The following is a 26,545-nucleotide window of genomic DNA, read 5'->3' on the forward strand; positions in this document are numbered from 1 at the left end:
CACGGTAGTGTACAATCAAAAAAATGAAAAGTTGGTTTTGAACTGAAATAGCCTAATGATCGTTGTTAGACAGTATTTATAACCTTACAATAAAATTGGCAAAGCTGTCAAAGCTGCTTTAGAATAAAATGAACCTCTGGGCTCACAATACGTGAAAGCAAAATATAAAACAAATGGTACAACAGCAAAAGAAAAAAACTGAAAAAAACGACGCAGTGCAGGCCATGCGCTCGTTAAGTTGTAGGTTCATTTGCGCTTTTACTCACACGGAGGATATCAGTCGGAGCAGCGCGTTTGATTATTGGCTTTTGGGCAATGTTTTGCGTGTAGCCTACTGTTTTTCGGAGACAAAGCTTTAGAGACGGAATACTGCCTGGATCTATAATGAACCACAGGCTCGGTCACTGCAGGAGAGACTTAAACAAAGACGCGCAGTCTTTTGGAGGATGTAACTGTACCTGTGCGGAGCGTCTGCAGGTTAGCGGTGAGTGACGATGACACACATCGCCCTGTTTGGATGCGCGCGCGCACACATACACGCGCGCACGCATACACGCGCGCACGCACACACGCGCGCGCACACACGCACACACACACCGCCCTGTTTGGATGCGCGCACACGCACGGCAGTCAGATGTCGTGCACTCGCGTTGTTGTGACGGCGGGTTGTCCTCGGACAGCAGCACCGCGGTCCATATGGACCCGTGGCCAATGCCCGCGGCTGGTGGGACCGTCACGTGGGGGCCGGCCGTGGATGTAATAATAATAATAATAGTAATAATGCATTAGTCTTATATAGCGCTTTTCCAGACGCTCAAAGTTGCTGAACAATTATGCGCACATCAGCCCCCACCACCAACCACGCACACACTCACTACTCTCGCCAGGCTTCCTGGTGTTCCCAAACGGTCTCCCATCCCAGTCCTAACCAGGCCCGTCCCTGCTTAGCTTCAAAGCCGGTATGGGAAATAAACATGGCGGCGCCCAGGCGGCGGCCATTGAGATAGCGGTTTCTATTATAGATTATATATATTATTATATATTATTCCAAAACTACTTTAAGAAATGCTGAATTATGAATATAGTGGGGAGGAGCAATGTGGTTCAACAGCCCATAAATATATAAATAACGGAGAATGCTTCATGTTAGCATCGTGCTAATGCTAGCGGCTACCTACGACTGCCATTTTTTCACTTTTTCTGGACAATCTGCTGTAAGAAAATGAGTTGAATACCCAACAAAAAAATGATGGAAAAAAAATCTGATGACGTGAGGAAAAAGATCCTCTCGGTTCAGGCCGGAGTTAAGAGTTTAAATTAGCCTTTAGCTTCAAGACAAACTCGCTGATCCTTACAAACATAAACGTCTCCTCTATGGAAATATTTCTACCAGAAAGTCACTGGTCTGAGCTAATCTTAATGGAAATTAACACGAACAGGAAGTACTAGCGCCCACAGCTTCAGCTCAGAGGAACTAGCGTAGCCACATTGTGCAACAAGCCGATTTAACCGCTCAACATGTTCGTTTCAGGCGGGGTTTTTCCTCCAGTTCGACATTACCCAAATCTAAAAGCTTCTTGAACAAAAATCAGAATGGCGACGAAAACGAGACGTAATGAGAATGAAAAGAGCAACAAAACAGGTGACAAAAAGGTGATGAACATGCAAACTTTGAAATCAGGCGTCACTCTGGCCTATAGGCTGCGAGCTCCAGTCCAGAAGGCGGGGTTTAAGAGGTTAAACACTGTTGCACACATTTCACGATTGCACAAGTTCCAATTTCAGCGTCATCAATATGCATGACGTCATCAGAAGTATCGGTATCATATTTTGGCACACCCTGAGCCGACACCTGATGAGGCATGTTTAATTAAGCGTTTTCATTAACATGCTCTGATCCCACCGAATAAATATACAATTAGAACAAAAGCAAATTTTACATTTATGCTCCAGAGGATTTCAAAAGTTGACATTGTGTTTGTTGTGTTAGTTCGGGGGTTTCTTTAGACCTTATCTTGGACATTCTTCCTCACCCCTGTGGACGTCCCCGGCTCCCCTCGCTCTGTCTCCGTGCGCTGTTGTTTCTCATCTCGAGTCACAGTTGGTTTGTGTCAAAACGCCTGGACCCCTGCCAGACTCAACCCCTGCTCTTATTTAGGTCATGGGAAAACTCCGCTGTTACATTCCTGCTTTTAAAGTTAGTATTTACAGCTAGTCAAGTCGTCATGGGGGAAACTGGAGATGAAAAATGCTACGGTTTGGTGGAGATTAGACTCCGTATGTCGGCGCCTAAACCCGAAGAGTAAATTTAGCCGTGATACTTTTGCATTTAGTTTGACCAATACTGTGCAAAACTGTGCGTACTAGGCCAGCACAATATGGGGGTAAACAATGTGATAATTGACAACTCTATTTACTATTTTACAACGGTTTCAACAAAGTACATTCAATTACTTGTAAATGTGATTATTGACATTACATTATTAATATTACTAGGCCGACATAAGTTTGATACATTTGCTCACATTTTATTAATAAACGAATAACTTCATGAAATGCCCGACTCCTTATTAGTGTTGTCTCAATACAAAATTTGAAACTCGATTTCGATACTGCGAAAAAACTCGACACCCATCTCAATACCACAGGCCCACGGCAAAAAAAATCGTAAACTTATGTTTCTTTTTCCATTTCCACCGTTTTATTTACATTGTAGAATACTCAAGACAGTAGTCGTTTGGTTTTACCATTTTCCTCAAGAAGTTTTTTTCTGCAATATTCATAGTCAAATGCTAGTACGGTACAAAGCTATATAGCCTACAGTGTTTAGTGGACTGAATTTAAAGCAGTACTAAGTAACGTGTTTACCTTAATAAATCCTTTTCGTAGTCCCTGTGGGGGTAATACAAGTGTTTATGGGATGATTGGCGGGTCTTTCATCTCCCCCTGGTGTCTCTGGACAGAAAACCATGTTTGCAACTTCACTGCCACCAGTCCGGAAAAAACAATACACACTAATAGAATCACGAAGAAGAAGCTAACATGATAACGGGCAAAGCTAACTGCGGGCTAACGTCACTTTAAACAGTATTTACAGCCAAGTTTGAGTGAAAAAAAATATTTCCATTGTATAATTGGATGCACAGTAACCCTCTCTCCCTTCGCCTTTCCTGTCAGCGTAGTATTTACTCTCCAAGACAATTAAGAAGTTAAGAAATCGCAACTTTCTACTACACCTGCAGTTGCGCTTATGGCCTCTAGGGGGAAGAGTTACTTAGTACTGCTTTAAATTTGACTGTGCACTGTTCATGAAGGTGACACAGACCCAGTCACTGTTGTTGCATTAAGGCGCGTAACAGTGCATTAACTCAAATGGATCTTGCAGCACTTGATGAAGAGGGAGATGAGTTGGGGAGCAAAGTTCTTAATTTACCGGTATATCTACGTTCCTACCGTCACCTGTGGTCATGAGATCTGGGTAATGACAAAAAGGACGAGATCACTGATGCAGACGGCCGAAATGAGTTTCCTTCGGGCTGGCATCTGTTTCGAGTGCCTCCTGGTTTCCTCCCTCGGGAGGTGTTCCGGGCACAGGACATGCTGGAAGGACTATGTCCCTGAGCTGGCCTGGTGTCGCCTCAGGGTCCCCCCGGAACAGCTGGAGGAGGTGTGCGTGGATAGTGAAGTCTGGGCATCTCTGCTCAGGCTGCTGCCTCCGCGACCCGGCCCCGGATAAAGCAGAAGAAAATGGATGGATGGAACTAATATTGCAATGATTCAGCAAAAGCGCTGCTCAAATGTGTGTTTGCAACATGTACAAGCAAAGGGTTCCCACACTTTTCAGGCTGTGACCTTCAAAAGTACCATGCACTGTGAAAATCACAAATAAATAACTTTTTTCTTCCCTGAATTTTTGCTTAGTCCTGCGTAATTTTTACTTACTCCTGCATATTCTGTCTGTATCTAACAAGCTCAAAACACCCAGTTCCACCTGCTGTCGCCTGTGTTATATTGTCCAGAGAAGCTACAAATAGCCTTCACTACAAAGCACTTCAAAAGCGTTCTACATCAATTGTGACTGGCTAATGAATGTCTAATGTGGATTTCCTCTGTTCTGGTTTCAGGGGGGCCTTCTCTGAGGTGGTCCTGGCCGAGGAGAAGAGGACCCAGAAACTCGTGGCCATTAAATGCATCCCCAAAAAGGCCCTGGAGGGAAAGGAGACCAGCATTGAGAACGAGATTGCCGTCTTGCACAAGTACGTACAGCACATTATACTGGGATGTGCCGAAACCGTAAAGCCACACTGCGGAACATTAAAGTTTGCTTGTACGTCACAAGTCAATAGGAACCAAACTGGTTAAACTCGACACACAAACATGGAGATCGATGCTTTTTCCGTATTCCTAGACATTCTATCCAATTATATCTAAATGCCAAAGTGTATTGTCAGTGTGATTCCTCATTTGAAAGCCAAGACCTTCTAGTTTCTAAAAATAGGTTGCATGCCGCCTTTACTTTGAATCACAGTGGTCTCTAGGACACCCCAGGATCAATTGAACCAGGACCAACCTTCATCACATCTACTACAATTCGGTTTTCAGACCCATCACTCCACCGATAGTGCCCTGTGCGTGTTAACAGAAACATAAAAGGTTTGCCTGACAAGAGTCCTTTTGTCGGGGCTGTCTTCTTAGGTTTTGAAGAAAGCCTTTTGACCATCAGATTTTGTTATCTTTTGTGGTTTAAATCTTATCTGTCCCACAGGAGACGGTACGTGGTAGTAGATGATGTCAAATGTCCCTTTCTAGATTCTGGAGTTGGTGTCCCACAGGGGTCTATCCTAGGGCCGGTTCTGTTCTCTTTTCATCAACTATCTACCAAATTCATGTCCAAACGTCTTCTGACAGATGTACCCGGATGACACAGTAATTTACACCCAAGCAAAACCCATCCACCAAGCAACTGCGGATCTCACAGCTGAACTGTCTTATGTGTAGGACTGGCTCAAGGATACATGCCTCATGTTGAACACCAGAAAAACTGTATGCATTTACTTCTCAAAACGCCTTGTCGAAGTAACCAGATCAAATGTCTTTCTGAATGGAGTAGAACTTGACCTGGTCTCAGAATTTAAATACCTAGGGGTAGTTCTTGATCCAACACTTTGCTTCAAAAGTCACTTAAAACTTTTGAAGTCTCTATAAAGTCTCTTAAAAAGGCATTAAAAACCGCTGTCCCACCACTACTGTCAGAGAAGTAACAGGTTAATGGATTTATTCAACATTTACTCAATGGGGAAAACTGTAGCTATCAATTCTATTCCATTGATCTAGGCCCATATAATATATAGTATGTCTTATAAATCTGCTCATAAAATACACTGAACAAAACTATAAACACAACACGTTTGTTTTTGCTCCCATTTTTTTGACCATCTACACAATAGACCAATTTCTCTCAAACATTGTTCTCAATTCTGTCTAAATCTCTGTTAGTGAGCACTATGTCGAAAGAATCCACCACCTTCCCAGCTATGACATCAAGAGATTGATTAGACGCATGAATTTTGCATAGGTCTTAGGCTGTCTACAATAAAAGTCCTCTCTCAAATAACAGAAAATAGAAAATAGCTACATTTTGTGCTCCTCAAACACAACACGTGGCTTTTGTAAAGTAGCAGAGGGTCGTCAGAAAGTCGCTGGGTCATTGTTAGTGTTATTTCTGTTGCTATGGAACGGTCTGAAGAGCCACTGAATTGGCCGCGTGGTGCACCTGAGGCGCACTGGGAGACACTGACCCGATTCCACGATGTAGCAATTTTTCACTTTGTCCATCTTTTAAGCAGTGGTTCCCAACCTTTTTTGTTCTCGCGTACCATTTGAGTCTTTCATTTCGAGAGTGTAGCCATTATTTAAACTAAGCTTGGATTTAGTGGCATTTTGTTGTGTATTGTGTTAAAATAAATTTGAAAAAGCCTAAAACTTGAACTTGGTCGCAGTTGCAGCCTGTCTCAAATCTTAGACTGTTTTCAGATTTCAGCTGTACAAAGCGGTGCCGTCGCTGTAACCATAAACCCCGTATGTTCACTAATGTCCATCTGAAATACTAGCGGCAGCTCAGACATGGTTAAATTTTCATCAGCAGATCTGTTACAGGATTACTTTATCAGCCCAGCGCGTCTCATATGAGCCCAGTAAACTGTATATGACAGGGGGGAGGAATACAATATGGCCGACCGCTCATCATCTCCAACCGGACACATATCAATCAATCAGTTAAAATACTTCGACACAGCAAGGTCTACAAAAGAAATAATTTGGATAAATTACCCTAATGTGGCCACTTAAGGTCATTCACTGGCACTCATTAAATTTCATCATATATTTCAAAAGAAAACTCTAAAGTGCCTTGTTGCAACAGCAATATTCGTGCATCTTCAAAAATACATCTTGAGTCCAGAGAGCAAAACTTTGTTCCCAGAGCAGTGTAGCTTTACCTTCACTTCCACAAATCCACAAAGGGTCCGCTCCTCCTTTGAGTGGTGCAGTGGGCACAGCGCAGACGACGTCCTGAAGGGAGCGCCTCAAATGTGGAGAACGCAAAATGGAAGGAGAACTGAAAAATCCGAAGTTCAGTCAATCTCCATCTGCTCAGACTAGAGATATGCTGGTTCATGTGGACTGGGGAGCTCGTTTTCCCGACATGCAAGATCCTGGTTTGGTTTGGTTTGGTTTGGTTTGTGTTCATGTGCTTTTTATGTGGGAAAGTGGGGATTGTCATGTCATCAAATACAAACGGTCTTTTATCACCGATTATTATTATACGGCTCTTCACAATGCAAGTAGAACGCTCCATTGACATGCATGGGAATTTCCAACATTCTACCGGTAGTTATTTTCTGATAGAACCTCTGAAAAAAATAATGACCGCTGCCAATGGCAATGGAGTTCGTGCTTATAATAAAGGTCTTTCATATCACTCCGCACGTAGTAGTAGAGGACACCATGTCCTCGTCCCTGCGAGAGAAGTTGGGGGAATCACTCATAAAGTTAACAGGAGTCCGACTTTCAACTGAGTAGCTAGCCTTGCTGCTACTAGCCTAGCCACACTGCCTGGAATCACAAGAAACGTTGCCAAGAAATGCACAAACTTTTGGGCACTATTTGCCGTGGAAATCACTAAATGAACCTTTCGGCCTTCATAAAAGTGTATGAGTTGAGTTATGTGTGTTCAGTTAGCAAAAAGCCGTTTAGCTTAGCTCAGCCAATCATTTTAGTATGTTGTTAGCATCTCAAAAGCTAAATGGTAGTTTGAGTTTTTAAAAATGCCACGTAAATTTACTTTTTGCAGGCAATGGTGTCGGGCATTACACTCGCACTTTGTTACGCCAAGGATTAAAACGGCTCACTCTAAACTAAAATAAGTAGCGTGAAAACATAATGATTGGAGAAATCTCATAATATGGACCAGTCCGTAGAAATTGTTGTCAATTGTTTAATAGATCTAAATGGGTCTGTCAAAGGGTTGTCAAAATAATTGGTACCCAGATGCAAATCTAAAAAACATTATCCAGACAGAGTGCTACCTGCCTCCGCACAGCTGTACTCAAACCAACCTGCCATTGTTGCCATCTCTCTTCTGTGGAACAAAGGTGGCAGGCAGTAATTATCAGCTCTGTTCAGATGTGTTCACGTGTGGAATCACAGCTTACAGTGAAAGCGGCGGATCTAAAAGCAAGTTATTTATAGACCTCACGATTCCTGGGCTTCACAAGACCTGCAGCCGCTAGCGAACAGAAAGGAATACTGCCTGAAAAAGTGAGGTTTTGAGTCCAGGTTTGTATGATTTGTATCAATTATGTTGCAGCCAGTTAGTAAGTCTCAAGTCTGATACAAAATGTACACAGTAAGCATATGTGGGAGCGGCCACGGATGATCACGTCCGAAGCCTCCATGGTCCAATGTTCAAAATGTGTATGAATAACAGAGGGTCAGCCCGAGGCTTCTGGGTACCAATGTTCTTGGCGCCTCCACAAGCAGGAGGTACCTCATTGCTGTTTTCTCCTCAGGGTTGAGCTTAGAGCTGACTTTAGAGGTGAGGACTTGGGGGTCTGAGGCACCAGTGGAGAGTATTAAAGTAGGTTATGGTTATGCTTTGGGTTTGGAGGTTGGGATCGGATACAATAGCAATGGACTGAGGGCGCTTCAAAGCGTTCAGTGCAGGCTAAGAAGCGCGATCATGCTAGCAATTTTGACAGGGGTTTTGGAGCCAGCTCCATTATACTGCCTAAAATGAGGCAACAATAAAAACGAGAAAATGACAAAACCTTGTGTTAAGGGGAGACACTACAGGCAAAACTCTTTTTTTTTCAGTTTTCAGGTTTGGGCCAAATTGGTCTCTGAACATATAAGCTTTCACCCGGAAACAGAAAATACGCCTAATCTTCACAATGACATGTTTAAATATTGCGCTGATTCAATGTTCTCCCATAGACTTACATGGGAGAACACAATTTCAAGGGCCTTTTTCTCAAAACACATTTTTCTGTCATTGTGGCGACACTATGTCCACGTCAGTCGGACCTAAAGACTTCAAATTTTCCAGCCTTGGACTGAGCAATATTTGGAAAAAAATTTCAGAGGGATTTTTTACTATTTAATCCCTAAGCCCCATTTATTGAGTTTTGAATGTCAAAAAATAAGGCAAAAATTCAGTTTTTACAAATTTTTCCACTAAAAAACAGCTTATTTTAAAACTAAATAAGAAATCCAAAATCCCCTGTGAAAAAGTCTTGGAAACTCATTCATCAATAAAATTAAACCATAAATTTGAATGTAGCTCTATCCATTATTCAGATTTCGTCGCCGAAAAGATGGGAAATTTGGGGCATTTTTAGGCATGAAACACCTTGTTCTTATATGAAAAGATAAAATGACAGAAAACTTGCAATGTATTTTTTTCTCACATTTATGCCAGTGATCTACAGCAAGAGTTTCAAATTGATATCTGTAAATATAATTTTTTTCCCTATTCACCTGCAGTGTCTTGCCTTAAGACAAACACATGGAGGTCCAAATAATAATAATAATAATAATAATAATAATAAATTTTATTTGTATTGCACTTTACATGTGAAGAACACATCCCAAAGTGCTACAGTTGACAAAGACAAACAAAACAGAGACAAAATAGAACATATCAATAGTAAATGACAAGTTTGGTGTTTAATAAAAGGAGACAAAAGTGTTTCAATGGAAAGTCCATTAGAGGACGAAACCTCTGGTGCCTCCCCCCACTTTGTTATGGTTTCTGTAATAAATAAGGCTATAATTAGTCTATCGATCGGGGCCATTAGCGAGTGTTTTTAAGCTTCTTCTATTGCGTAATTGAGAGTGTTCTAACCCGTTGTGTTACCGTTTGGTTTGGTAATCTCACTTGGAAAGCAAAGACTTTGAGCAAAGTGGTTCGCTCAGCAGCAGGACCACTGACTGCACTTTGCCGCTGCTGGAGGCCACATATAAAGCTCAACTCCTAAATCGGGCTTTACAACTTGCAAATAACGTCTCGTGCCACCCAGCAAGCTTTCACATGAGGCGCCCATAGGCAGTGAACTCTCAGCATTGGCTTTATTTGGGTATGTTTTGTTTGTCTATATTACAGCACAAATATCCAAAAAGAGTGGAATAAAAGGGATTTCTTTAGAATAACATGTTTCCCTCACCAGACCATGACTCCCAGTACTTGCCATCAGGGTCCCATTACTGATCTGAAATGCTAGATTGGTCCAAATGGTGGTAGTTTGTCAATTATTCTTTGACAACTTTCCACTTGCCCTCTATGATCAATGCAGCCCCATGTATTCAACCATGTCTTTAAAGCAGTAAGTAACTCTTGCCCCTAGTGGCCATAAGTGCAACTGCAGGTGTCGTAGCAAGTTGTGATTTTTTAGCTTATTAATTGTCTTGGAGAGTAAATATTACGCTGACAAGAAAGGCGAAGGGACAGAGGGATATTGTACATGCAATTACACAAGGGAAATAATTTTTTTCACTCAAACTTGGCTGTAAATACTGTTTAAAGTGACGCTAGCCGGCAGTTAGCTTTGCCCGTTAGCATGTTAGCTTCTTCTTCATGATTCTATTAGTGTGCATTGGTTGCTCCGGTCCGGTGGCAGTCAAGTTGCAAACATGGTTTTCTGGCCAGAGACACCAGGCGGAGATGAAGGACCCTCTAATCATCCCATAAACACTTGTACTACCCCTACAGGGACTACGAAAAGGATTTATTAAGGTAAACACGTTACTTAGTACTGCTTAGTACTAAGGACAAATTTAAAAAGGGAAGTATGAACGCTCATATTTGGGGTGAAATGTTGCGAACCCTGTAGTTTATGCTTCTATAAACATTTCCTGAAATCCTTGGAATTCCTATATTAGTTCAGAAGTTCATTTTTCTCTTTTCTCTGTAGTGTTAATGCTCCTGGACATGTGTGATATGCTCCACAAACTCGGTCTGGATTTCACAACACAAATCACAATGTCTTGCCATATTTCTCTTAAGAATTGTAATGAAATACTTTCCCAAAATCCCTACAAATGATCTCCCAGCTTTTCCAAATTGCGCACGAGTTGAATTGTTCCGCTGATGAGCACGGCCATGGTGTGAATATTTATAATAAGGATATTTATAATACCTCTGTGGCCCAGATGCTGCAGTGTGTTTGTGTTTGCCGTGATTTAAGTCTGGTCTGGTTGGACCGAGTTTTAACTTCTCATGAACTTCTAAGCAGAGGTGGTCGGTTGTACACTTTTTTGGGGATCAGTATTTTACTCTTTTAAGGTGAAGGTTCAAACAGGATCTCAATTGTGAAAAGGGCAAGGTCTTTATTGAGTCGATTTTACCCAGAACTCCCCCGAGCGGACACAACAATCAGCTTGACGACGGAGCAGGCCACACAAGTGAAAGCTTTAGTGCTGAAGTCGAAGCTGAATGCACAGTTACAGCCTCTTTTTATTAGTTGTGGTGCAAGATGTGATTCACAAACGTTATTTTAACACATTTATCAATCCCTTTGCAATTTTAGATTATTTAAATAAAAAAGTGCCTTTCATCGATCATGCCTTAGATATTGTGAGCTATCTGACTGACGTTATTGAAAATGTTATTTAAAAAAAAAAAAAATGGCTCTTTGAAATGGATCCCAAAGATATATCCCGTCACTGCTTCCATCCTCTGGTTCCTCAAAGTCACTGTCCTTTAGATACATTATCTCACATTTGAAATATCAGCATTTTAAGCCTCACTTATGCAGCATATTTAACACAGCATCCTACTGTGTATTTATGCCCAATGTACTTTTACCATGTTAAAATTTTTATCATCAACAGTCTCAGTAACTGTCTGCTGACTCTGCGACGTAATCTTGGAATATTTACATTTGCCACATAGACTTGCAGCCGTTGGAGGGTCAAGAGTGTCAGGATTTAGGTTTTTAGTGGAAGTTACAAATAGCTTATGTAAGAAATACAATTCGCAAAAACATTGTTATTTTGAGTCAAGTTATGTTAAATTTCAAGGACATGAGAATGCTATATGGCTCATTTATTTTGCCATATTTGATATGGGGTAATTCTTAAATTACTACTTTAATAAAGGGCTGTAAGAATAACTAATGGAGTTGCTCCAGGAGAACTACTACTACTACTAACAACAGTACTACAGGACTTTAATCCCACTCTGTGGATGTCCAGGAAGTGCTTCTCCCTTCCTCTTTCTGATACTGCGGGACTGTGTCTGAGGTCAGGACGACTCACATCGAAGTACTTGGTTACTTTACAAACAAGACACTGCCTGTTACCGCAAACCCTTTTTACTGTAAATATGTTAAATGGACTCAACTTATATAGCGCTTTTCTAACGTAATCAGGCCCAAAGCGCTTTACAGTAAGGAACCACATACACCGTACAGTGTACATGGACACTGGAGGCAAGGAGGGGGAAGTGTCTTGCCCAAGGCATGTGAGCAAGCTGGGATTTGAACCCATGACCTTCCGATCACTAGACGACCCGCTCTACCATCTGCGCAACCGTCGCCCCCCCCAAAATAAATAAATAAATAAATAGTGAGCAGGAGAAATACTGACTTTAAACATTTTTGCAGGAAATGCCCTCAAACAGATGTGCGTTTCAGTATCTGGTGTACAACCATGGAACTCTCTAGAAAACCATCTAACACAGGGGTGTCAAGCATACGGAGATGATTTAATCAGGCCCCTGCCCTGTAGAGCATAAATTCCAGAGTATGTAGGGGAAAAAAAGGTAGGTCTCCAGCCCATTCCTGAATAACCAGATTACTCATTCCAGCCACTAGGGGGCATTCAATCTAAAATAAGCAAAGAGTTCCACACGTGTCCAGCAGAGGGCACTGACATACTAAGAGCTCAGGATATGAACAACACATTATAAAGCCACTTGGTAAATGGACAGTCTGCCCCAGGGTGGCTGTGGCTTCAATAACAGCTTACCACCACTGAGTGTGGAGTGAATGAATAATGACTACTATGTAGTACTTTGAAGAACTTGTGACACAGGCTTGTAAAGTGCAATACAAGCGTAAGACGTTGTTATTAATGAAGCTACAGTCAAGTTGGGGCTTTGACCAAATCACAGCTTATTATTATTCATTTATTGGCGAAAAAAGTTCTCTATATGTGGGACGCGACCCAAAATGAGTTTGACACCCCTGATCTAACATGTCATTCAAATATTCTTCTATTTAAGTATAAGTCTAAACAGAAAACTCCTGTTCTTCTTGGCATGGAACGTATTTTTGCTACAGTTGTGTTTGCTGGATTGTTGTGGCTTTTCGTGTTGAATGAATAAATGAGGTTCTAAACATAACACCGCTGGAAACTGAATATTTAGTTTGTAGACGACATAGTAATTTACCCCAAAATATTCCCATTTTCTTATTGCCATCATTCAAAATTACAGTTTGTTGGCACTAATCCTATTGTAATTTGCATTGTCACTTTTAAAGGTGCTTAGCCACATTCATATTTATTACCTTTTGAAAATAATTGCCCAGTTTTTATGATCCAAGTGTTTACAGCTGCCTCCAGGGTCCGACTTCTGCACTGTGTAATGCTCCGTGTGTTTAATATTACCTCGTGTTGTTTTGAGGAAAGCCTTGTCGTAGCTGGATCTCTTCTGTAAACTGCTGTCATTGCAGTAATCCTGCTCCTGTCTCGTGACGCAGGCCAAATATTTACTCGGCCACAAGCTCCTATTTCTGTTTCAGGGAGATTATCGAAGGGAGTGTGAGCTGACGATGTCGAGTAGTCAGTACGACGATAAATCACGTTTGAATTTCAACACAAAATTAGATCTTGTTCTCTTACAAGTCTCTTCGGTTTAGCGACAGGGAACATTGCTAACAAGCTAGAGCCGCGTGAGTTTTTGAAGCTGCAAAGTCATCATTCATTTATTTAAACGGATTTGTACTTTCTGCTTCGAATACTTGATTATTTGAGTACTTTGACTGTGTAATTCTGACTGTGCTGCAGCTCGCCTCACAGATACAGCATGAGAAGTGTCTCAGGTGTGAAGCGCGGTTTACTGTCAGTAATAAACTAAAGAAAGACTCTAATGAAGAAGAGTTCAGGTCCAGAGGCCACACATGAACAACCGCAGACACCAATTACCCACAATGCCGTCTGTTCACCTGTCTTCCCTCATTTAAAAACGCCTGTGAAACGCTAAGTCCAGATTCCTAACACACTATTGGTCCCATATGCTTTGAGTTTGTAAGATATGAAATAGTTCTTTTAAAATGCAGCACAACACACGCTGAGAAAAGGGAGCTAGTTTTAATTTATAAACTCATTCGTAGCTTCTCTAAGGCAGGTTATCTGCAAGGATGCGTTTATGAGCATTTTTGCTCATAACTCGAGCAATCGCCAGTTGGCCATGTCGTCACATCCAGTTCAATGACAGAAAAAGAAGCTGTTTTTGAACAGAGCTTTGCTTTTCTTGTGCTGTGGTTTTGACAAACAGCAGATAAACCACTGGATGCATTAGCTGTAGAGATGCTACTGATACCGATAAGGGGGGTTTGAGTGTCTGCCCATATCCAATATTAAATGTAGCTTTCTCTGAGTGAAAAAGTGAAAGGTCCTCTTTACGTCATTTTAAAGGAATAGGCCACCGTTTTTACATACTGAGATATGTTCTTACCTTAGCTTTGACGAGTTCTTTAGGACCTGTGTGATCTTCCCCTGTGCCTTCAGTCACGTAAACACAGCGCAGACGGCGTTAGCATTTAGCCTCTCCCTCTCTCCTCTATAGCTCCAAAACAGGTCAAGATAGAAGCTACCAAGCTCTTCCACGTTTTCCCTATTTAAATATGGTTACGTGAAGTGTTCCACTACAAAGTATAATTACACAAAATTAAACAATGTGGATTTTCTAAGCGGATAAAAGGGGGGACTATATTGTAAGGCGTAATAATACCAGGAGTAATTTTGCATCCGCACAGTAAAGTGAAGATTACTGCGCAGTAAAGTGAAGATTACTGTGCGGATTTCGAACTACTCCTGGTATTATTACGCCTTACAATATAGTTCCCCCTTTTATCCGCTTAGAAAATCCACATTGTTTAATTTTGTGTAATTAGACTTTGTAGTGGAACACTTCACGTAACCATATTTAAATAGGGAAAACGTGGAAGAGCTTGGTAGCTTCTATCTTGAGAGGCTAAATGCTAGCGCTATCTACACTGTGTTTACGTGACTGAAGGCACGGGTGAAGACCAGACAGGTCCTAAAGAACTCGTCAAAGCTGAGGTAAGAACATATCTCAGTATGTAAAAACGGTGGCCTATTCCTTTAAAATCAATAAAGTCTTTTCGTTTGATGTTACAGATCAAGTTCTAGTAATAAACTAATGGAGATAGCTAAGTATTTCTATCTTTAGTTTCTGACCCAGCCTTGATTAGCATTAGCATGCTGCCACTAGCTTTAGCGTGTTGTTGCTAGCCGCTGTATTTTGCGCGACAATCAAAACTAACCCAGCGATTGAATTCTCCAGGTTCTGCCCTTCAAAATGACATGCAGCATATTCACTCAGATTTAGTCAGTCAAAGCGGTGAGAGCCAAACTGGTATCGGATATTTGTAGCCGATACCCGTTATTGCATTTTTTTCCAGTATATTACAGATATCCAAAACCAGTATTAGGTCAATGCATTCCTAATTAGCTGTTTGGCTAATGTGCAGCAGACAAATCCCTTTTTTTAGAGAATTTTGCAGACACAATACTGGCCATGTCGCTGAGTGGTTAGCATTCTTGCCTCACAGCAGGGGGGGTCAATATGCTAATCCTTCAGCTAGTTCCTCCTGATCACAAACCAAAGGATCAGCAGGTCATCTCCTAAATGCCTTATTTTGATAACTGACTGCAAAAAGGCCATCAGGAGCAGTGTTGGTGTCGCTTGCTTTTCTTGTGACGTAGCAACATAGCAACAGTTAGCACGGAATGTTGTGCAGTGTCGCTTTAATGAAGTCTTTTTCTTTCTCGTCTTTGCAGAATCAAACACACCAACATTGTTTCCCTGGAGGAGATCTTCGAGAGCAAAACCCATCTTTACCTGATCATGCAGCTGTGAGTATTCAGAATGTTCCCAGCAGAACATTTATTTTCTACATCTGAAGCACGGGTCGAAATATTTCCTTCGAAAATGAAAAACTTTTTGCTATATTATTAAACAGAATCAAACAGGAACGTAAAAGTAACGGCTGTAAAAAGTGCTTTTGATTTGAACTCTGATTTCCTTACGCTGCAAACATGGCATTCTTTATTTGAAAGCCAAGAACCTCGAGAGTTCAGTCATAGAGATTGAGCTTTCGGGAGGCTGCGCTAGCACTCATTAGGATGTGGCAGGTGCTGGGATGGAAGCAGGAGAGAGTCCCTTTGAACTGGATTTAACCATCGCATCTGGTAACACTACATGTGGGCTCATTCTGCTTTCTGATTGGATCGTCCTAATGTGAAAAATGTCAAAATGCATTCTGTATAATTGCATGGAGTAAAATCTGGGTTCAAACATCTGGATTGTTCATAATTTGCGATGATTACTAATGCTAATGCTAACGGCTATACGGAAATTACATTAAAGGAATAGGCTACATACTATTACATACTGAGATATGTTCTTACCTTAGCTTTGACGAGTTCTTTAGGACCTGTCTGATCTTCACCCGTGCCTTCAGTCACGTAAACACAGCGCAGACGGCGTTAGCATTTAGCCTCTCCCTCTCTTCACTATAGCTCCAAAACAGGTCAAGATAGAAGCTACCAAGCTCTTCCACGTTTTCCCTATTTAAATAGGGAAAACGTGGAAGTGTTCCACTACAAAGTATAATTACACAAAGTTAAACAATGTGGATTTTCTAAGTGGATAAAAGGGGGGACTATATTGTAAGGCGTAATAATACCAGGAGTAGTTCGAAATCCGCGCAGTAATCTTCACTTTACTGCGCGGATGCCAAATTTCTCCTGCTATTATTACGCCTTACAATATAGTTCCCCCTTTTATCCACTTAGAAAATCCACATTGTTTAATTTTGTGTAATTATACTTTGTAGTGGAAGTGTAGGCTAAATGCTAACGCCGTCTGCGCTGTGTTTACGTGACTGAAGGCACGGGTGAAGACCAGACAGGTCCTAAAGAACTCGTCAAAGCTAAGGTAAGAACATATCTCAGTATGTAAAAACGGTGGCCTATTCCTTTTAAGCTGCGCGGACGGACACGCTGGTAAGTTTCACTAAATGCAAAACATGGCGTTCTTTATTTGAAAGCCAAGAACCTCGAGAGTTCAGTCATAGAGATTGAACTATCGGAAGGCTGCCCTAGCACTCATTCGGATGTGGCAGGTGCTGGGATGGAAGCATCTGAAGAATGAAGAACCTGAGTTCAAACATCTGGATTGTTCATAATTTGCGACGATCGGTGGCTAATGCTAACGGCTATACGGAAACTACATTAAGCGAACCAACGCACTCTGAAAGGTCTCTCTGACGAGGCAAAATGGATGAAGGTGCGCCTCTTTCTGCAGTGAAACTTTCCTCTTCATGAGCCGATTAAAGTGCGTTTCTCCTCGTTTCGCTTCTCGGCCTCACTGTATTTATTTAACCATGGGCTGTGTGCGAGCATGTGTGAACACGGACTGAGCTAACTTTGGAGTGAACGCAGTTGGAACTAGGGCAGCCTCGGGCCGACTTACAAGGCGCTCCAACGGCCCTAAATAATTGTTGGTATGAACTTTTTTTTCTTAAAGTTGCTCCCTTTGCTGATCTTAGCAACCTAGCAGAATCCCCAGTGCCATCACTATACCCATCGTGCTTCCCTAATGGTCATAAACACCTGGAAGTTGCAGCCCCAGTCTTCCTCTCCTCTTCCTCTCTCTCTTCTCCGGCGGTTTTAATTGCAGCCTGCGGTTCATGTACAAAGCACTGGCAGTGAAGGCAGGTGGGGGCCGCGCGCTTCCACCCACCTCCAGCGCGGAAATGTCAAGAGAAGTGCACCAGATTAGGAGAGGAACCTTCTCCCAGTGAAATCAATCATTCATGAGATTATCAAAGAAAATAAGGGAGTGGGAGATTGGGGGGGAAGGTCATTTAATATGGACTAAACCGGGAAGAAAACCACCGACTAGACTATGGCTGCTGGAAATGAAGATCAATCAATCAAAGTGTATTTATATAGCACCTTACAACAACACAAGGAAGACCAAAGTGCTTCACAGAAAGATAAAACGATATTTAAAAAAATCAATCAATCAAATAAGTGCGATCTAAGTCTTAAAAGCTAGTTTGAAAAGATGTGTCTTCAATCTAGACTTAAAGAGGGACAGCTCAGTGAGAACACGCAGACTGAGGGGCAGCTGATCCACAGTTTTGGCGCTACAACCCTGAAAGAACGATCGCCCCACTGTTTGTGCCGGGACCTGGGCACGTCCAGAACCATTTGATCGGCAGACCGGAGAGCTCTGCTGGGGCGATGTACGGTCACCAACTCAGTTAGATATAACGGAGCGAGACCATGAAGGACTTTAAAAACAAACATTAAAATTTTGAAATCAATCCGAAAACGGATCGGGAGCCAGTGCAGGGAGGAGAGGACGGGAGATGAACTGAGATACGCCATATCTGTTACCTGAATATTGAGATAAGGATATTATTGCGTTGTTTTGCTAAACAATTCCAACGCAGTTCCTTTGAATTTAAATGCAAACCATGGACTTGTTGTTGTTTTTTTTGTGTGTGTGTTTGTTTTTTGTTTTGTTGTAAAAGTCCATACCCTTGATATTTATATTGGATTTTTTTTACGTTTTATAACCTGAAATAATGTCTGTACAAGAGTTAAATTGTAACAAAAAAGTACTGGTAGCAGAGCTTGCGAAGACTTTTCCTGGGGCTCCTCCTGCTGGCAGCTCTGGGAATAACCTATTAAAAAACTAACTTTCAGTTTCGATTTACGGCGTGGTTTACAACTTCAGCACGACCTGATAAACAAACTTTAAGCAGAACGGCTCAGAACAGACACAATGTTCTTTTTTATGGGTTATCATTTCAGAATGTGGAGGACAGTTTCGGGTTTTAACAATGACGCAATTGTATCCAGGAAGTACAGAGCGAAGCGCTGACGCCGTAGAAGAAGAAACGGTTGAATTGAACAGGACCCGAGGATTTTTCAAAACCGGGATAATGACATTTTGAGTCGCGATTATCTTAGACAAAACAATTGCGAATCACGATATTATCACAATGCTTTCCTATGGTTTAGAAGCTACACTGAAACTGCAGAAATGATGGGAATTGAGAATTATGAAATCTTCCTCTTAATCATCTGCTATAAATGTTCATATTGAGTGAGACCTACATGAGGTAAGTATTTCACAATCAAGAGAAAACAATCCCACACCTGAGACTTTACTTTCTAACGTGTGGAGCTATTCAGATCCACCTAAGTTAAGTTACAGCGCGATGATCATGATTATTTTTTATCGCGATTAACAATATTATTGTTTATTGCCCCATCGCGAGCTATGTCATTGTTAATAAAAGTGGATTTTGCATGAAATGTCGAGACACGGCTGGTGGGAACATACACTTTTCAGATCAATTTTGAGATTTTTGGCTCGTTTTCTCCATCTGAGTTTTAATGTCGTGTCCATTCGCAAATACTGACATGTCTGGTATCCATGCGACACACGTAATTCCCACTCAACAAGATACTGTAATCCAAATATGAACATTTCCTTTGGGGGAGGACACCAGCTGTGAAAGTCTGCGTATGTTACAAAACTTTAAGGCCCCACTTTCTCCAAATGAACTGTTCAAGATCTCCCCTTTTAGTAGCTCCTGCAGACTCCAAACTTTCCGATCTTGGACTTTTTTCAACCTGTTCCTTGCTAAATCCGGACTAAACCAGGTCTAATCCCAGACAGAGTTCGACCCTCTAATACAATTGCACTTTCTGTGTAAATTTTGCTGCCAAGGAAACGCGTTCAGTGGTTTAAAAATAGCCTGGTTTTCTCACGTTACGGAGCATCACTGAACGCAAGGAACTAGACACATTAATTTGAGTTACTATCCGCTGTTTTCATACCAATCACACAGCTGTTAATATAAAATGGAATGGCATTTAGGTCATGTCTCGCACTACTCCCAGTTTGTATAATATAAAAGTCCGAACAGATCAGGACAAAACCGGATCCAAACGCGTTTTGTAACATGTTTAAGCTGGGACTTGTTGCATACTAATAGAATGATTATTGTGCACTATGCAAATTGCTGTCACAGTTTTCAAGTCGGCAAACGAAAGGGTCGAGGGCTCCATCTAGTGGTCGGTAACAAGCATCGTAATGTATTCAAGACTGTTACTGAATGTCACTATTTTGTTTTTATCTCATCTTTCTTTGTTGGTTTATGAGAGCGTTTTTTGTGGTCTGTGCAGTGTTTCCGGCGGAGAGCTGTTCGACCGCATCATAGAGAAGGGGTTCTATACCGAGAGAGACGCCAGCAAACTGATCCAGCAGATCCTGGACGCCGTTAAATACCTCCACGACATGGGCATCGTGCACAGAGACCTCAAGGTGCGGCCGCTTTCTGTAACCACGTCTAAAGTCAGACATTGTATAAGGAAATTGTTGAGAATAGATATTTTAAGTTGATAGTTTAGCACTGTAATCTAGCAGGGTATTTGTAGACATGCTATTGTTTGCGTTTAATAGTAGGTTATGTAAGATTTTTGGTAAATATTCCACATATTATGTATTAGATTTGGGTAAAACTGACCCGGGAAAAAAATGTACTCTGTTAAAGCGGGGGTTAATATTATAAGGGGGAACACAAAGAGTCCATCTTCAACAGCGTTCACAAAATTCTAGATTGTCATGTCACAATTAGAGTTGGATCAGGGCCCATGTATCTAAATGGGAGAGACACAGCTGGGAAAGAAGCATCCAAACAGAAAATGTTTTTTTTCAGATCACTATTGGAGAGTGATTGGATTCAAAAACCTGCCGCATTAATCTTGTGGCTGAAAGTCCTTTCATCGGAGCAACATCAAGCACATCATTTTGAATATTGTCTCCACTCTTGGACACTTTTATAAGACAGTCATGTGACCTTTGTTAAAGCAGTACTAAGTAACGTGTTTACCTTAATAAATCCTTTTCGTAGTCCCTGTGGGGGTAATACAAGTGTTTATGGGATGATTGGAGGGTCTTTCATCTCCCCCTGGTGTCTCTGGACAGAAAACCATGTTTGCAACTTGACTGCCACCGGTCCGGAGAAAACAATACACACTAATGGAATCACGAAGAAGAAGAAATTAGCCTAAGGCTACATTCCGGTGTGGCTTGTTCATTAACTTGCACTGTCCCTACCAAATAAACCATAAATAAATAAATAAATAAATAAGCTAACAGGCTAACGGGCAAAGCTAACTGCGGGCTAACGTCACTTACTTAAAAGTTGGTGGGGAAGTGACATATAGAAGCAAAAAGGGGAGATGGGCCTGAAATGGCTGAATGGCTAATATCCTTCCTGTCTGTTTTTCAGCCGGAGAATCTCCTTTACTACAGCTTGGAGGAGGACTCTAAAATCATGATCAGCGACTTTGGTTTGTCTAAGATCGAAGGAAGTGGAAGTGTGATGTCCACAGCCTGTGGCACCCCGGGATATGTGGGTAAGAATTAACACTATATCAATTCTATTGCGTCCCTGCTTCCTGCTTATTCTTCGTCTGAGAAGTGCCACATCTTGTGCAATGACTAAATATCCACATCATCAGTTATGGGTTTCTCCCTGCGTTATCTTAGCTCCTGAGGTGTTGGCGCAGAAGCCCTACAGTAAAGCAGTGGACTGCTGGTCTATTGGGGTCATAGCATACATCCTGTAAGTATATGTGAACGGAAGACACGAACATGGACCAAATCCAGATGAATTCCCTGGTCTATGGTTTGTGTATTATTTTGCAGATTGTGTGGCTACCCGCCTTTTTATGATGAAAACGATGCCAAACTGTTTGAGCAGATCCTGAAGGCTGAGTACGAGTTTGATTCTCCGTACTGGGACGACATCTCGGACTCCGGTAAGGACTCGGGCAAAAGAGAGTGTGCGTTATGAATTAGTATTTGGTGGTGGGAAAGGCAGGAATGAGCAGAAATTAATCTGCATAAATAAGGTCCAAACATTCAAGCATTAGAGGCACCAGCATGACAACATGATTAAAGGGGGGGGTATTATGCAAAATTGACTTTTTCAAGCTTTACATCATGTTATTATGTCATTCCCTCATTAAAAACATGCCTGAAGTGTTGCCTTGGCACATTCACGTATTTTTGAGTAATCTGTAAAAACTCTGACGGCGGCCATTTTAGGGATAGGTTTGCCTGAGTCCTCCTAGGAACGCCCCCACCTCCTGGAGACGCCTCCGAGCTTTCGTCACCAGCCGAGTAACCGACCACTGCTCCTCAGCAGAACCCCCTCCCCACTGATGCCACTGACAGCGTGTGGAGGGGGCGTGTCGGAAAGGCTCAGAGGTTCTTAAAGAGACAGAGGCCGATTTCAAGACATTCACTACAGCCATTTTGAGAGAGCAATTTTATACAAGGCAGTTATTCTAATTCTAATATTCTAATTTACTGCATTTACAGACCAACAGAAGGTTTCGTCATCATTGTAGTGTGCTATAGACTGGTGCTATGTGATTGAAAAAAGCACAATACCCCCTCTTTAAAGCTACGCTGTGGAACATTACAGGTTTTATTTTGTTATAACACAAGAGCACTGTTGTGTAATGCTACAAATAGAAATAGAAGACGGCATTGGTTCATACTTGGGGGTGTGGCCAAGGCGAAGTGGAAGGAACCTTGTTCTGGAAGCATATTTAGCACACACAAACAAAGTCAATTCATTCTTGCATTAGGAAATTAAGCAAATTGTACGGTAGAAGTGAATAACTGGCACTCGAAGCTAGCTGTTAGCATGTGGCATGAAGCTAGCGTTAGCATTCTTCATTGTTTATGCATTTATGAAACGCGATGCTCCTCTCCATGTCTTCGTATCTTTATCTGGTAGATGTAACAGGGATGCATCGATCCAGTGCTGGTATCGGATATCTGAGCCGATCCGGGGAAAAAACACGGTATCTGGTATTGACAATGAACCAATACCTATTTTGGACACTTAGTTTAGCTTGCAGCTGTTTGCTAATGCTGGCATCAACTAATCAAGACTTGGACAGAATCTAGGCCTAAAATAATTAAATGTAATTGGCCACAGTTGAAGGTCTTTATGTTTGTAATTTAGTTCAGATCAATATACATCATTTATTAGTATTTCACGATCACTTTGTTGCGAGTCGTCTATAGTAACCTGTCATGTAGCCAAAGATGTTTAGTGTAGAAAACTCCAGCGTTCCTTCTTTAATGTTGTAGTTACAGTTTAGTAGAAAACCACTTCATTTGGAACATCTCGCTTGCCAAGAGGACTATGAAGAAAGTCTCATAGTATCTCGTAGTATTGGTTGGTATCGGATATCTGTATTCAAACCCAAAGTATCGGATCGGAAGTAATAAAGCTGGATTGGAAAATATCTTTGAACACAACCAACTCACCCTTTTCTATATTCTGGCTTGTAAATGTTGTCGTTTTGGTTCCTGATTGTAGCCAAAGACTTCATCGTCCACCTGATGGAGAAAGACCCCAATGTCCGTTACACCTGTGACCAGGCGCTGCAGCATCCCTGGTACGTGCTGTGCCAATGCCATAGTCACGGCTCCAACCTCCATATTTCATACTTGTGTTTGGTATTTCCTCAGGATCGCTGGAGACACCGCCCTCAACAAGAACATCCACGAGTCCGTCAGTGAGCAGATCAAGAAAAACTTTGCCAAAAGCAAATGGAAGGTACGTCTATGCCGGCATTCTCTTTAATCTGGGAATGTTAAGGGAAAAGTTAAAAAAAAATATTTAAAAAAGGATGTGTTGTGCTCCTGACCACATTTATTTGATATAAAACACAATGTCTAGACTTAAAGTTGTATTTTTTGGGGCTTTTCGTTAATAATTCGTTGTAATAATTATTGGTTTTAGGCGTATTGTTAATGTTTATAATTAGAGCAATATGTTGATCATTAAAATACACTGTAATTAACCCCGACTTGCAATTGATTGATGCTTTCTTCATTTTCCTGTGTGTTTGGGATCCTGTTTGTCTTCTTTTGCAGCAAGCGTTCAATGCCACTGCGGTCGTTCGTCACATGAGGCGACTGCAGCTCAACACCAGCTCAGAGGGACCCAACTCCCTGCCCAGCCCCTGCAGAAACCAGCTGCTGCCCGAGGAGGGCCCAGGTGAGGCCAACAAGCACGCCCCACACACAGGGCAGAGAATATCAGTGAATAAAGCCGTATGTAAACACTGCTAATGCTACAGTTAGCTCATGCGATGCTAATGTTGTATGAACAGATCTAGTTACAAACATGCAACATAACGTTATGTTGAAAGCTGTGACCAAAACTACTGTTCATGTCACTGCTGCTGTGGGTTTGTTACAGTTTTAACATTAGCAGCGCTGCTCCACTGGGGGGCGCCATTACTGTCTTTACCTTGTATAACGAACTCGTAGCAGTCTTGAGGTTTCTGAGTTGACAAGTGGGAGGTGGGAAATGTACCGGTCAGTTGCCTGGAACGCGTCATTAGATACAGAAAGCATCTTTGCAAATGCCCATATATGGTCATGTTCGAAACAGCCAGAGGGGGAAAGAGAAAAAAAAAAGTACTTTCTCCCACCATTTCTTTATCTTTATTTAATAGCAATATCAGAGGTGGGAGACTCGAGTCACATGACTTGACTTGAGTCGCAATTTTCGGGACTTGAGACTTACTTGACCAAAGCTGCAAAAAGACTTGACTTGACTTGGGACTTGCTGTTTGTGACTGGAGACTTAACTTGGACTTGAGGCCAATGACTCTCAATGACTTGCTTTGACTTTATAGTTATTATTTATTTGAGTGAAACTGTCGAAAGATCAGGAATAATTTCGTAAAAGCGGCGCATCTTTGTTTACGTATGGTAATTAGCCACATGCGTGTTTGTTCGGTTTACCGACGGAGCGTCTGATCAATACAGCGCGAAAAGGCAGAAGGAAATACATGCATTAAAAGTTTTCGAAAGACAGTGAAGAGGTGGAGATTTACGGACAGGAAAACAGACGGAAATTTGAATTTTTTGGTGATTAAATATTAATTAAACTTTAAATCCAAATCCATGAGATTTTAAAAAGTTTGATTTTAGCCTAAATTCTCAAAATCGCTATATATTGAGAAAGCACTTGTTATTTTCAAGATTAAACACATTTTTGTGTTTAATTTTGGCGTTTGTGACTTGAGGTGACTTGCCGGCTAAAGCAAGACTTGACTTGACAAAAGCTATGACTTGACTTGACTTGAGCCCATGACCAATAGACTTGGACTTACTTGGGACTTGGACCTTCACGACTTGGACTTGACTCGAGACTTGCATTTAGTGACTTACTCCCACCTCTGAGTAATATATACGTAATTCAGCATTTGTTAGTCATTTTAAAAAACAGACAATGCTAACCAGGAAGCTATGCTAGCTTCATACGCTAACGTTAGCAAAGTGATGCTAACGAGCGTCGTTATTCGCTTCTACTGAACAATTTGCTGCGATAAAACATCCACATGGCCTCAATTTGGGCTTGGCTTTATTGGTGTGTGATGAATACATAAATTGTGATTCCCATGAGAGCTTTTCTTCCCCCTCGGCTAGGCCACGCCCCCTTGTATGACGCGTTTCCATCTGTATCTAAACTTCACTAACTTAAATCATGTCTCTCTCCTCAGAGGGCCGATGCGAAGGCGGCGTGGACAGCTCCAACTGCACATAACAGCCGGGACTCTTCTTCTTAAACCATCGAAGCAACGATCAACCCAAAAGACCCGGGGACTAACCTCTTTTCAAAAATCACCTGCTCTGGGGCCGATTAACTCTACAGCAGCGCCGCCCCTGCTCCTTGCAGCCTGCGGGGGGCGCTGTCACACTGCCTCCCAGCCCAGCCAACGTGACGGGCAAAACGAGCGGAGAGGGACAGAGGAAGAGGGGGGGCACGAACCAGGGCTGAGCTTTTGCCCCAAGGCAGAAGAGCAATGAAGTACATGTTTGTTTGTTTGTTTTTTCCAGGGGGGGGGATGCAGAAGATGGCGGCGGCTTTTAATTCACAAAATGGACTTTTCTTTCTTTCTAGTTATTGCTGCTTTTATATTTTTATGTGACTTTTCGGAATCCCACACTGCATAAAGGGAAGAGCATTGCATTTACTGAACTGTTAGAAATAGATTTTGTTTTTTGTGGTAACTTTATCTTCAACTTAGCCTCATCAAAGTTTCAAATTTCAACTTGTGCAATGCCAAAATGTCAGGGATAGAAATGATTATAGCCATTTTATTTTTCATGCTATATAGATACGCTTTATTGCCATGGCCTTTTTGAAATGTAAGAGTTTTTTTGTGTGTGATTACGGGCTGCATGTTTTCAGAAAAGATTTGCAATAAGTGTCTTGTATATTGGGATAGCGGGGTTTATACAGGCAGAGGGAAGGCAAATCGAATGCTTTTTAACGCCCTGCGGAATCCCTGGATAGTGATTAATTTCATCAAACTGTGTCCAAAATAAAGATAGAAGAAGATACAAGATCAGGACCAAAATACTACAAGCAGTTCTCGAGTCCAGCCCTAATCAAAGCTTCCTGTACTTGTATAAATTGTAGAGGAAATGTAGTAGAATTGTCTGGTGAATGAGTACGGCAATGTTTTAAAGCCTGACCTTATATTTAAACAAAAAAAAAGGATGTTTTCTTCCTGCGTTAAGAGAAAAACATCCATATTTTACTCTACAAAGCACTATCGGACCTTTATTTTGCTTGTAGTAGCAGCGTCTGAGCAGCAGGGGGAG

General features: G+C 41.7%; 1 protein-coding gene and 1 long non-coding RNA gene across 4 annotated transcripts in view; one reads left to right on the forward strand and one right to left on the reverse strand.

The window, feature by feature from the left end:
• camk1b (calcium/calmodulin-dependent protein kinase Ib) overlaps positions 1-25,885 on the forward strand; it is a 67,615-nt gene extending 41,730 nt beyond the window's left edge. For 2 of the 3 annotated variants that reach the window (XM_079582217.1, XM_079582215.1), the window contains exons 3-12: positions 4,125-4,256; positions 15,586-15,660; positions 20,017-20,155; positions 21,126-21,252; positions 21,386-21,461; positions 21,545-21,657; positions 23,238-23,316; positions 23,390-23,477; positions 23,798-23,921; positions 25,438-25,885. In XM_079582217.1, the coding sequence (XP_079438343.1) occupies positions 4,125-4,256; positions 15,586-15,660; positions 20,017-20,155; positions 21,126-21,252; positions 21,386-21,461; positions 21,545-21,657; positions 23,238-23,316; positions 23,390-23,477; positions 23,798-23,921; positions 25,438-25,481 (997 nt within the window). In that variant the 3' untranslated portion in view covers positions 25,482-25,885. The remainder of the gene's footprint in view (positions 1-4,124; positions 4,257-15,585; positions 15,661-20,016; positions 20,156-21,125; positions 21,253-21,385; positions 21,462-21,544; positions 21,658-23,237; positions 23,317-23,389; positions 23,478-23,797; positions 23,922-25,437) is intronic. The other variant, XM_079582216.1, reaches the window with a different exon arrangement.
• The window catches only part of LOC306982336, a 284,342-nt gene that overhangs the window by 5,867 nt on the left and 251,930 nt on the right, over positions 1-26,545 (reverse strand). The window lies entirely within an intron of this gene.

This window comes from Gobius niger (assembly GCF_951799975.1).
Source record: "Gobius niger genome assembly, chromosome: 24".
Classification (NCBI taxonomy): Eukaryota; Metazoa; Chordata; class Actinopteri; order Gobiiformes; family Gobiidae; genus Gobius; species Gobius niger.